This window comes from Poecilia mexicana, unplaced genomic scaffold, assembly GCF_051168715.1.
Source record: "Poecilia mexicana isolate PSO_F unplaced genomic scaffold, ASM5116871v1 scaffold_3, whole genome shotgun sequence".
NCBI lineage: Eukaryota > Metazoa > Chordata > Actinopteri > Cyprinodontiformes > Poeciliidae > Poecilia > Poecilia mexicana.
Genome location: NW_028263372.1, coordinates 11,460,352 through 11,473,948, shown reverse-complemented (window position 1 = coordinate 11,473,948; position 13,597 = coordinate 11,460,352). Strand labels below are relative to the sequence as shown.

The 13,597-nt window shown below is 40.3% G+C and overlaps 1 protein-coding gene across 3 annotated transcripts in view; it reads left to right on the top strand.

Moving 5' to 3' along the window:
• neo1a (neogenin 1a) overlaps positions 1–13,597 on the top strand; it is a 213,202-nt gene that overhangs the window by 127,716 nt on the left and 71,889 nt on the right. For all 3 annotated transcript variants that reach the window (XM_088004157.1, XM_088004156.1, XM_088004158.1), the window contains exon 5: positions 1,260–1,396. In XM_088004157.1, coding sequence (XP_087860283.1) covers positions 1,260–1,396 — 137 coding nt within the window. The remainder of the gene's footprint in view (positions 1–1,259; positions 1,397–13,597) is intronic.

Here is a 13,597-nt window from a genome sequence, read left to right as displayed (position 1 = left end):
ATTTGCAAGTGGAAGAAACACTGACACCTGCAGGTGGGAGTTAGCAGTAGATAGAGCTAGATGTTTTTGACCATTTTTGTGGAAAATTTGCAAGAAAAATGTGGGGATCTGGATGCCCTGAATAGAAGTAGAATAATAAATATTTATGATTGCGCTCGGTTTCCCTGCCTCCAAACTCTTAGTGTTGTCGTGTTTATTTATTTGTAAATGTTATAGTTTTATTGATATGGATCCTACGCAGCCTGGAATTTGAAATGAATATTTTTCAGGTTTGGATACATATGGAAAAATATTTCAAGAGATTATTCCTTGCAGTATTATGAAAGTCTGCCAATCCAGCCATGCAAAGTTATTTTGAACCTATATTTTAATTTTATTTTAAAATTTAGCTACAAAACAGACCATTCACAAAAATTCTCATTTTGATTCAAGAAGTATTCGGAAATCCATATTAAAAGAAGAAAACTCAGACTTTACTCGCACTTGTAAATATCTGTGATTATGATGCTTTTAATCTTACGCTTGTAGAGCATAAAATCAGTTCTCCAAGTCCAATCTTTGCTGGTTTGCAGACACATGCCACCAGTAGGCGCCAATAAACTGATGAAAGAAAATGAAAACATATGTCAGGATGATGAAACAGCCTGAGCAGTTGTCACAGTACAAACTGCATGGACTTTCAGCTCACAGTCGCAATAAAACTTGCCTGCATTGTAGTCATTCCAGATGGCAGATTGTACATAGGATCTTGAGGGATGGCAGCAAAATAAAAGATGAAGACATCTGTTCCAGGACATTTATTTTTCATCGCTCTATGCTGCACTGTACGGACCGACTGAAAAATCCCACCTTATTCTTTGCAGACTGTATTTACGGAGCGCTGCTGGAACCTCCCGTAAAAATTGTTGTTGACGAAGACGTGGAAGGAGCTCAAATTAACTTAGTTTTCACCCACTTGGGGCTGCTTTTAGGGTATTTTATTTATTTATGGATGTTGTGACTGAGCAAAAGAAATGAGGGCAAAACGTGGAGTCAAACTCCGGTCAGTAGAGGAGTGCTGCTCTCCTGGGAATGCATTTTTTTTCTACTCTGAAGTAAAGTGACTGAGGATTGTACCTCATCCGTACGTACAGCAAGCGTGATAAAAATGTGTCGCGGCTCTTGGGAGACTTACTTTATATCTGACGAGTAGAGATTCCTGAATCTAAATGGAGAAGCTTTTGCTTATGTCTAACTTTGGCCCCACTTCCTGTTTTCAGCGATGGTCGTGTGGAAGTGACGGGAGGCGGTAGCCTCCAGATTTCCAACATTACGGAGGAAGATGGAGGCGTGTACACCTGCGTGGCCGAAAACTCCAACACCACCATCGAAGCCCAGGCCCAGCTCACAGTTCAAGGTAATCTAATCAGCCAGCACCGCTGGTTTCTACAAAGTTTTGATTCTGATCCACAAAACAACAGTGGCAGAACCATTGGACCCAGACATTTGCTGATTAATGCTAATAAATCAGTTAGACAGCACCATTAAGTAAGTAAAGTTTTATTTGTACAGCACCTCTCACAAATAAAATCACAAAGTGCTTCAAAGAACACATAAGAAAAGTAGGTTTAAGACAGGAATTAAAATGTTATGAGTCTATCTTCAGAATTATGCTCGGTTAAAATGCGATGCATTGCAGATTTGTCAAATCGGGCAAAAAGACTGTTATAATAGTCCATCCAAAACGATGCAAAAGCATGTAGAATAACTTCCATTTCACATCTAGGCGCCATGGTTCTCAGTTTACTAATACTTTTTAAATGATAAAAACAATTTTCTTGATGATCAAGAAACCCGGAACTGTCAAAAATCAAACCCAGATTTCTGAGGCTGGACTGAATAAAGAATGCTCATAAACTGATCTGCTTTCTGATTTGAGGAATCTTTCATCATGCACAATGATAAATGTTTCAGTTTTGCAGCTTGCGTTTAACCAATTCCTAATCTCAACCAAGCAATCATGTAGACTTGACAAGTTAAAACAACAAAAAAAATAGTAATATATAATAGGAACAGGACTGGGCCAAAAAAAGATCCCTGGGGTACACCATGTGGCAGATTTGATGAGACAGACGTCATTTGACTAATGTAAAGGATTTCTCTGAATGTGAACCATCGTAAAACAACACCAGTAAATCCAAAGTCCAAGAAGCCTCTACAACCATTAAACTATTGTTAATTACTCTCACCACAATAGTTCATACCAAAATATGCTATGAGGAATTATTTAGACTTTTGAAAATTGTCTTAAGATATTTAACACGGTGTTTAGTGGCCCACTAGTTTATATTGTCTGCTCTCTGTTGTATTATTAACAGCAGTGTAGAGTGGCTTCAACATAAGACTCCTTCAAAGTCAGTTAAGATCTCAGATATCTAAAAACAGAAATTTTGAAGAGTGTCTGTGCTGTTTCTGCCTCAGGATCTAAAGAATATCAATTTCTTTACATCTGTCTCTTTTAGGCACAGGAAAAAATGGTTAACAATTGGTTGTTATGGCGAGTCACACCTTTTGCAGATGAAAGGCGGACGAGCAAGGCCTCAAACAAAGTTGCTTTATGCACTTACAAGTCAAAATTATTGAACCATGAGAGTGGTTAGGCTACATGTGAGAATTTTTTTATGAGTCTGCAGCGTTTTATCTGGCAGATCTGTGAGGTTTTACTGTCGATACTCAGGAGAACATTGAGCACAGACATAATGGAAACTGGCTGTACAGTATCTGCACTTTTGGTTTATTTTATAGAATACTGTAATTTCTACAGCAATGTCTGACACCAGTGACTGAAGGTAGACATAAACTCCATATATTTTGAAGGAAAACTGTGAACATGAAAAGTGGTTTGATTCCAAATGTTTCAGAAATGTCAAAATCTGAAATATCTGAATATTCTGTGGTAAAACCCTGGACCTGTCCTTAACAGAAATGAGTTAAGCTTAAAATCTTTTTAGCCTAACAACTTGTATGCCCTCTTACAAAAATACATTGTGAGTACTGTTATTTGGTAGATTGATTTTTCTATCAATCTACGAAGCGTTAGCATTATTAGTTTTCAAAACGTATATAGTTTGCATTTGACTGTACAAGCTCCAACTCTTACGGTCAATGTCTTGTTGAAGCACCCATTACCTTTTCAGTATAAGCCAACATTGAAAGTATTTCAATGTATTCACAGTGATTGGTATGGAATAAAATCTCCTGACTTTGAGCTCAGTGTTTGGAAGTCATCTAGCAAACTTTACAGACACAAAACAACAGTCTGGCTTTCGTCAGTCAATAAAATACAGAACAGTGGCTCTCTAGGCTGATCGGTGTGTTCTTTGGCAAACTGACCTCTTTAGGCCGCGTTGGAGCCTCCTTAAGCTGTCTTCTAATCGCCAAACTACAAAACACGCAGCTGTAGATCATCTGTGATCGGCCTGGAACTGATAATTGGCTCACTCTTTTCCATTTTCTTCAGCATCTTTTTTTGCTATCATCTCATCTTCACTTTTTTATATTTGTTCTCCTCTCTAGTCAATGTTTTGACCAGAGAGGAGTCAAAAATTTTACTCTGGTTCTTAAAAAGAAATCCTCTCTTAAGTCAGTAAAAGTTCAGACTGTTGGGTCTGTTGGGTTTCTATTGCTCTGCTGCAGCTACTGGTGGTTCATCAGGGTCTTTGTATTGAACCGCTGGCTCTTAAAAGCAAAATTTGAATTGAGAAAAGTATTGAAGTGCCAATTCATTCAGGTAATTCCAACTTTATGCCAGCTACTGTTCTCCAAGTAGCTTTGACCAAAATCCTGTTAGAGATTGATGTAAAAAAAAAATTGTGATTTTCAAAACTGTTCTCTTTTTTTTTTTGAGTGTGTGGGTTTCAATCCAATCTTTGGGAAAAATCACAAACCAAAATGCACGAAGAGGAACAAGTTGGCATGAAATAATCAACCACTAACAGCACAAGCGAACTTCGGTGCATTTGCGTCGACACCGGTAATTATACATGCAATCAGTCCCTCGGGATTTAAATCATCCTGTCGTGGCTGAAAATCACCTGATATCCTGAAGTATTAGTGGCTTTATTGTTTGGGCTGCGTTAGAAACAAAGTGACAGTGCCACTTGAACAAATGTGCAAATTGGAATTGGGTGAGAGGCAGCAGCAAAGTCAAGTTGCATTAGCTGCTGAGGAGAGTGCGGCAGAAAAGAGCAGAGTCTCTGCAGGTCTCGCTGAACTCTCAGATCATCCTTCCATCAGCGAAAACAATCTCATTTCGTCTTATTATGTTTGGGAATGAGGTTATTAAAGCCCCCTGGACTCGTATCTCAGACATAAAACAAAGCCAGAGAGAGTTTAGTTGGAGAGGAAATAAAACAAGCAAGATGTATTTCTCGCATGCGAGCCACTCCGAGGCAGAGCAGACGATTGTCAAGGCAGAAACAAGCAAATCAAACACAGCCCAAATAGTTGTGCAGTAATTTTCATTAAAAGACACTTGTGGACTTGGACGGGTTTCCCAACAGCTCCGAGTCGACGGGATTTTGGCTCAAAAGAGTTGAGGAAAGGGGGGGATAACTCCCCGGGGCTCATTCCGACGCTTTATTGGACTTCACATGCGCACCCGTCGTGCCACGACTTCCAAACCTCTCTGCCCAAATCCCTTCATCTCCTCCTCACCCCTTGCCCTTCTTTCATCACTTCCCGCCACTTGCTGTGATTAAAGGAGGCCGAAATGGAAAATTGGATCGGGTCGCAGGAGGACACCTCACTTCATTCGTTTCCAACTCTTCGAGTCCGCCTACCGAATTCCCTCTTAAATCCTCCACACGTCCTGCCCGACCTCCCTGACACTCGAGGATGGATCAGCACTCCTGGAATACCGTTTAAGGACAGCCGTCGCTGTACTAGAGCGACATTTTGATTAGCTTCCATGTTGTACACTCAGCGCTTAAATGCTTTTGTGTCAATCGCATTCAAGAAGAAGCCAAATTGTGGCATCGATTTTCTCTCTTGACAAGCAAAAAGGAGCCTAGAAAGATCTCTGTGAATAATTATTCCTGTAAAGGACAATCAAATCAATGTGGTTTTAATCCATACTATCAACAAACTATTTCTTATTTGATTGACTTCCATTAAAACCCCTCCAGGTTGTTTTTTTTTTCTTGAATAACGAGAGGAAATTGTATGTTTACCCGCAAGAGGCTTTTCATAAACACCGGACTGTTAGTAGTGGAAAAGATTCAGGAAGCCAGCTGCTAGAGCACTGTTGGGTTTTTGCCTGGAGATACCTGGAGGGTCTGTAGTGCAGCTGGTGCCTAAATTTAGAGGAAGAAATACACAGATATTCATATAAACACAAAACACACAAATGTACGATTGCTGGCGTCTCTCAGTTGTGTATTTACAAACAGCGCCTCGCAAAACTATTCATATCTTTTGAGCGTTTTCACATTGTGTCACGTTACAAACGCAGTGTTTCATTGAAATTTTGATGTGGTTGCTCCACTGTTGCAATCGCACAAAGGAGCAACTGTAAGGTGGAAGTAGAAGAATATGTGATTCTTTGAAAAATAAATGAACTAGGGCTGTTGTAAACGAATATTTTAGTAATCGAGTAATCTATCGATTATTCTTACGATTAATCGAGTAATCGGATAAAAAAAATTCTAAAATGAAATATTGGTAAATCTAGCATAATACCGGTGTTACTATCAGATATCAATGTCAGTCCAATTTTTCATATTTGAGCATCCCTAACAGTTGCTTTTTTGTAGTTTAGAAAACTAACCTGTAACAATAATAGCTCACTTTCTAAGTTAACCAGAAGAAAAGTTATAGAAAAATCTGAAATTATATTGAATTTAATAACAAAGAGGCAGGCTCATAAATATGCTTATAAAAAAATGTCTACAATCCATCTTTTAGTTTATGTATTCATCTTCATTGAGTTTAATAGATTAATTAAACTCACCTTGCCACCTAACCTGTCACGCTTTGGGTTTGAAAATACAGGAAATGCCGCCTGGAGTGGGAGGAGAGGGCGAATGAACGAACGTAAGATGGGGTGGAGGGGAGGAAATAGACCAGCGGACTGACGAACCGTTAGACCGGGGGACGAACACGGGGGGAAGCAATACGGGATATTTACGACACCTTCACTGGTCACACTCAGAAACTCATCTACCAGCCATGTACGATGCGCTCCGCCACCCGTTTCTTCAGACCGGGATATGAAATTTATTGTGCGGTTCGTCGGTAAAGCTACATTTACACGGTAAGCATCAGCTACTCAGCCGCCCGCCCTGTTCAGGCTATCCGCTCACCTCAGCGCTCTTCCCGCTGTTCGCTTTCAACCAGCAGCCCCGGAGGAGAAATGCTGCCGTACTCCAGGCATTCCCCCAGTCATTTTAAGGATGCTTATTGGTTCCCCAAAAACGATAAAAAGTCAGGCATTATCATCAATCAATAAAATCCCCACGGGCCAAACTTGAAGATTGGACTTTATGCCGCTGAGACTTAGCTTTTGTCAACAACTCAGAGGCGGAAGTGAGAGCTCCGCGCAACGCAAATGAAGTCCCGGCCGGAACACGGTGCGCTAACTAATAAAACATAAATTAACGAAGCTTCGAGGCAGGTAAATTTTCCTCGAGGAATTTTAGTAATCGAGGTACTCGAATCATTCGAGGAATCGTTTCAGCCCTAAAATGAACAAAACAACTGGAATTGGGGCGCAAATATCAGCCGGTTGATCGATCAACGTCAATTTCCTTAGTTTTAGGCAATCGACCGACATATCTGAAATCATTCTAATCCACCGATCTTATCTACCTTTGCAAAAGTTTGTTTATAAAATATGAAAAAAAGACTAAAAACTTTTTTTTTTATTTTGGTCAATTTTGGTAGTTTGTATTGCAATGCCGTATATTTTTCATTTATATTTGAGAGCACTACCTCATGTAAGGCTAAAGCAAGTTTAAGTTGTTTAACATTTATCATTCAGTGGTTTTCAACAAATTAAAATTGAACGTCAAATGTTTATCGTGACCTTATAACACCTGACAGCGTCAGTCATTAAAAAAACAAACGGTATAGGACAAAGTTGGAACTGCACGGTCAAGTTTTTAATGATCAATGATCGTGATTGGCTTGGAAAGTCAATCATGATAAATCAGCCTCCTTGTTGTAATTCTGGGTCAAATATGAGCCTGATTGTCTGACATAGGAAGATGAAGATGCAACAGTAAATCTACAGCGATGAATCAGAATAATTTAAAAGGGATGGACCAATGAAAGTCCAGAAGTCATTGTTGCAAGATCCTTAAGAAAGCAACCTTTAAATGATGCTTTTCAGATTTTACCTGATCAGATTCGCTCACAGGCCGAAGCAATCTGATCTCAGGAGGATCCAGCTGAATTTACACCAGACCATCTAAACCAATAACATCTCCGTTTGACTCTCCATGAATCACACATCCAGCTGCGGAGCAGCAATATGCTTCAGACTCGTATTAGGTCCCTGGGTATTTTGCAAATAAGCAATACTTATTAAAACCGCATTGTGCCTTATCGTTCTAATAATTACAATCTCAGTGTCAGTGTGTTTAAGAGGATTTGGCTCATTGTATTTGTTCAGCTAATAAAAATCCTGTAATTATCCCGCAGCAGACAGGAGGCTTTAGAAGATGGTGACGCTCTAAATGAGTGTCAACAGCAACATTCAGGCCACTCTAGTCATATCTCAGGGCCCCATGTGTGGTGTTGACACACATGCATGTGTTTCTGTGATACCTGTCTGTGGAAGTAGGTGTGTGTGTGTTATGTGGTGGATGACTTTGCTTTGACATCTCACCCACTATTAGAGATGGGAAGAGAATAAATGAGGCCAGAGGAGGCAGCAGCTTTTGATTATGGCCGTGCGTGACTTGGGCACCACCGAGACCTGGGCTCTCTGTGTGTGTGTGTGTGTGTGTGTGTGTGTGTGTGTGCGTGTGTGTGTGTGTGCGCGCGCACGCACGCGCGTTTGTTTGTAATACCTTGTGGGGACGATTTTCCTGATATATACTACTTTGTGGGGACCAATTGCTCCTTGTGGGTACCGGAGCCTGGTCCCCACAAGGGGAAACCCTGTTTTTGGGTCAGGGGTCAGATTTAAGGCTAAGGGATGGTTAGACTTAGGAAAAGGGTAAATGTAAGGTTTAGGCTGTAGAAATGAATGGAAGTCAATGGAAAGTCCCCACAAAGATAGCCACGCAAACGTGTGTGCGTGTGTGTGTTCTACACAAAAATAGTCTATAACTTGTTTGTTAGCAGTTTTATGGGGCTCCGAGTCAGTGGTCCGCATCTATCATGCTCTGCTGCTATCAGGTCATCAACTTAATTGTTCTTTCCATGTGCTGGGCTGCCATGCAGGAAATCCCTGCCCCCCATAAAAGCCTTTTATTTGGGCTGTGGTCTCTGGATGAACAGCCATGGTCATTACAAGTGTTTATAGTTTGTTTTTTTTTATAAACGAACAAAGGCAGCAAAGTTTAAACATTTTGGAGGAAAACTGGTAGAAACAAAAGTACTTGCACCCTTACAGATTTCTTCTGTTTTTCATGTTTTTTTTGAGTCAGATTTAATTGAAACAGATAATCAAACGACATTTAATGTCAGACAAAAGTTTATTAAAGTGACATTGGAGGGTTTTTGAGTACAGACAGTCCACAACATCTCATTCTGATTTATCCAGACTAGAATTGACACTTTTCCAAGAGGTTCCACTTTTCAGTTCACAGAATGTTTCTGTAAGTCTTGAGGATCATCAAGGTGTTTTTTGACAAATATTGTTCTACCTATATACATCCAGCTATCTGTTGAAGAATAAATAGACTGATATGTCTCCTTGAATTTTTCTAGGTTAGGGTAGAATGTATCTGAAAACTTTTAATCTACTGTATATCATCAGACAGTTTCCATTTAATGGATTTCTTTGTTCTGTTAGATGGTCTCTGCTGTAAATAAAACGGCTCACATAAATTTTTACACAAGGTCTCTGCGCATCCTTAAAAAGTCTTAATTCTTGTATCTAAAATGAAGGTTTTGAAATCTCTTGAATTTATTTTTTTAAAAGTTACCTTTAAATATGTTAGTTGGAGGAGGGCTAGCATTTATTGCCTCGTCGTGCAATTTTTATAGAAAGTGACCGGAGAGGGACTGACATCACCTCCTCTGTGTCGACGCCTTTATGTGCAGATTTATCACCAGTTGGCTTGATGAGGTTAGTTTTAGCGAACCCATACGAGGCTAGATGCATTCTGTGCAAAAATAAAGAAATTAAAACTTTTGGGGTGCTGTGGTGGCGCAGGGGCAAACCACAACCCACATATTGAGGCCTTGATCCTCGTGGCGGTGGTCGCAGGTTCGATTCCCGGCCTGGTGACATTTGCCGCATGTCTTTCCCCTCTCTCATTACCCTCTTGCCTGTCAAACTTCTTTCAAATAAAGGCCAATAGAGCCAACAAAACCTTTATTAAAAAAAAAAACTTTTTGAGCTTGGCACTGTGGAGGGTAAAGCTTTAGTATTGAACTTAAAAAAAAAAAAAAACTATATCGTGACTGTCAGACCCAGGAGGAAGGGCGTTGTCAATCACCCTTGTATACACGCCACTCCCTCTCTCCCCATCAGCAGAGCCTGCCATGAATTCTCAGGCTAGTTAGCGTTATCACCGATGTGTAAAGCTGACATTATTGTCCTTTGTTAGCTTTATTTATCCACCCAGCTCACGTTGTTTCCTGTAAAAGGTTTGTGTGGAAAATTGCAATTTGACAATAATCTGGTGGAAATTTAGCCTCACAGCACCTCCACCCTTCCACCCCACCCCACTCCCAATTCCACCCTGCTGCTGTCATGGAGCAGTTTAATTTTGGCTGAAATAAGCTTTCCATCCTGCTATTTAAAGAAATTTAATCTGATCAACCTGGTGCACGCACATTTTCCCTTTCTCGCTGGGAGTGTGTTTATCTCAGCCAGGTGTTTTTGTCTGATTCCCATTTTTGCTCTCTGCTGCTGTCGCCGCAGCAGCTGTTGTTTAGTTCTGATACATTTACATGATGATACCGTGAACATGCAACTTTTTTCTTTTTTCTATTATTACCTGGCTTATTGTAATAAATCTTAATTATTGTTTCTCTGGCGAGTTTGTGTTGCTGTGACTCATCATGTCATCCCAGCTGCTGTCTGGATCCTAATCCAGCTCAGCACTTCTTATCTACTGTGTCAGTGAGGGAGAGAATCACCCTTTAAAAGCCACACTGATGGATGAGTGCTCAGACTTTACTCTTGTTTTTTTTGTTTTGTTTTGTTTTTTAAACTACTTTGAGGAATGCTTTTGTTTTTTTGTTTTGTTTTGTTTTGTTAGGTTGAATTAATTGAATGCTTTTCCTGAAACATAAGTATCTGCAGCAGTCCAATAGCATCCAAAAGTATTGACGCCTCTTGAGCTCAATATCAACAAACTTCAATATAGATTAATGGGATTTCATATGAAAAACCAACCCATAGTGGGGCTTTATTGTCAGATAGAAAGAAAACAATTTGTGGTTTTTCATATTTTATATATGTGTGTGTATCAGTGACATGCGGTGAGGTTCATTGCTGGTGAGGCACTGACTTATGATGTTATTGGACCTATGGAAATTTCCATATGCGCGAGCATACAACACTGGAGGGCAAAAAGACTAATCATTTACATGTCATCCATAGCCGCGTTAACTCAGTGAAACTTAGAAATGTAGGTATTGATTTCGTGCTATGATCCACAGCAAAGTTATCTGTATTCGTTAAGCTACGCAGATTCGTTGCCATAGCAACTGACAACAATGCCACTTCATGTTTTAGGATTTAACACCAAAAAACATTCAAGAATTTTGCACACAGAACAGAATATAATTGCTGTGGTAGATTAGCTACCGCTTCTACTTTACTGAATTATTTAGACATACAAACTGTAGCCCAAAAAACGCACATTTCATAAAAAAAAGATCTTATTGCTGTCTTACCTTTATCTATCAATGAAATCCATGCACCGCTAATTCTGCACAAAAATATCTGTTCATTCAAAGCCAAGTCTATCCTTGGGATGTCTTTTCTACTCCGTTTGAGAATCATCAAACTCTCAAAGCAAAACTTTCAGCTCTGGTGTTGGTCTTCCTTTAGTTATTATCTCCTGCTTCAAATAAAAATCCACTTTAGAAAACTGTTTAAGTGTAGAAATGTAGTCTTTCATCTTTACGTCGGAAGAGAGGAGAAAACAAATATATTGCTGTACTTTACTTATATACTGTGTGGCTAGCTCACTGTGTCTTACTCAGTGAGTAAGACACAGTGAGACACAGTAAGACACAGAGTCACAATATCTGGGATCATGAGCGCCCCCTGCCATGAGGCAAGAGAACTGCCTGCCTCCCCTGGAGTCTGTTTTCTGCCGTTTCTGATCGCTCCTCCTCACACAAAACACGATACACACACAGTTGGTGACAAAAAAACACTGTACATTATATACATAAGCGAAATAATGGAAAATCAGTCCATATATTAAATGTTTTTTAGCCATTTTATTGCTGGCGTACAGACAGAACGAACATGCTCCCATCGAATAGCAGCCAGTGCAGTTAGCGAGAGGTTGCGCAATCCCAGGTGAGGCTCAGCTTCCTGCTGCTGCTTCTGAGCATTTGAATGGGAAAACGCGAAAATCCAGCGATTTTGAAGAAAAAATCATCAGAATTGGTTAAGGTAAGTAAAAAATAGATACTTTATAGTACAAACCACAGGGTGAACATAGCAATGTAAATGGTTTTATTATTATATTATTTTTCCATGATGACAGGTGAGGCTCTGCCTCCCCTGACCGCACGTCACTGGTGTGTGTGTGTGTGTGTGTGTGTGCGTGTGTGTGTGTGTGTGCGTGTGTGTGTGTGTGTGTGTGTGTGTGTGTGTGTGTGTGTGTGTGTGTGTGGGGATATATACATGGATATATATATGAATAATCTGAAAAAAGTGGTGTGCATATTTAATCTGTTTCCTTAGTAAATACTTTGATGACATTATAACTGCTAATATTTTTGTATTTCAACCTGTTTTACACTAAAAACTAATTTACTTTCACCTCTCTGTCTGACAGATTAGATGGAAAACTTCCATTTTTAAATCCTGCCTAATTCTGACAATTAAGTCTAGACTTTGATTAGGTCATTCGAACTCATAAACATGCTTTGATCTGTAGCTGAATGGTTGGAGTCGTTGCCCTTGCTGGAAGATGGACCTCTGCCCAAAGTAGAGCTTTTTTTCTAGCTACTAATAGTTTTCCTATTTAGCTCAAGCCCCTTTACCAGCTTTTCACGTGTTGAAAGTAGAAGTACTTTTTAGCTGCAGATGCATGCTTTCTAATATTGTATAGAAATTAAATGAAAAGTCATGCAGAATGTGGCCATTTTTACCCGGTTAATCGATTGCCAGAATAATCTGCAGATTGATAGATTTCTAAAATAAACGTTGGTTGCAGCCCTAAGCGGAGCCATTTTCATCTCCTGAGGCTGCCGCACAACTTCTCACAGCGACGCCGCAGACACTCAGACGTTCTCCTCCCTGCAGCGGCTCACCTTGCCTGAACATTCAGAGCCGAGAAACTAAAAGTTAAGAAAAAGTTTGCACCGGATTACCAGAGATTTAAAAACTAACGCTAGCATGCTTTACAAAGCATGATCAGACAAGTTTTTTTTTCTTCTCCTCCCCTGACTTTCCTACTTTCAGCGCAGTCCCCGCTGAAATGTCCGACGAGGATGTTTTTGAAGAGCTGTCGTCTGAACGCGCGTCAAACGCCAGCCTTGGCGAGCCTTGTCTCGGCATGTCCCCGGCAAACCTCGTGCATCTGCTTTCACTCAGCTCTTGTAATTTCCGAAGCATCGGGAGTCCATGAAGGCATCCAGAACACACTGGAGTGCCTCTCTCTGCCGCTGGCATCATCTGCTCATTGAGCAGGAATGCAAACATAAAGCATTGTGTTTGAGGCTTTAGTGCTTGTTTTCACTGGGATGGCAAAAAAAAACAACAACAAAAAAAAAACACACACCAAAAAAAGAGGAGAACTTGTAAAGCTGGACTCAAAATCACACACACACAAAAGCTCATGTAGTATCTGCTGCTACCCAGATCTTTGGGAATATTTGACCGCCAGAGATGATTTTTCAGATTCAGCTCAATAAACACCATCTTTCATCAGCTTCTGACTCCGATAGTTTTTATTACCAGACAATTAAAAGAGCGACCGGCCGGACCTTCTCTCCGCCTCTCGTTTGGCTTGCTTCTTAAATACCAGCGAAGCTTTAAGTGAAATAATCTGCTCAGAAATCCCTTTAGGGGAATCCTGCAGGGTTTTGTTTTAACAAGCTCACAGTCAGACACACGCCGTGACCTTTTAGTGGTCCTCTCTCAGTAGTTCGCTGGAGTCAGTCTGCATTAAAGCTTCTTTTACTAAGCTATGGGCTCGGGAGATAATACCAGCCCTGAAGTACTGCTCTCCCAATCCTTTCAGCCGCTCTC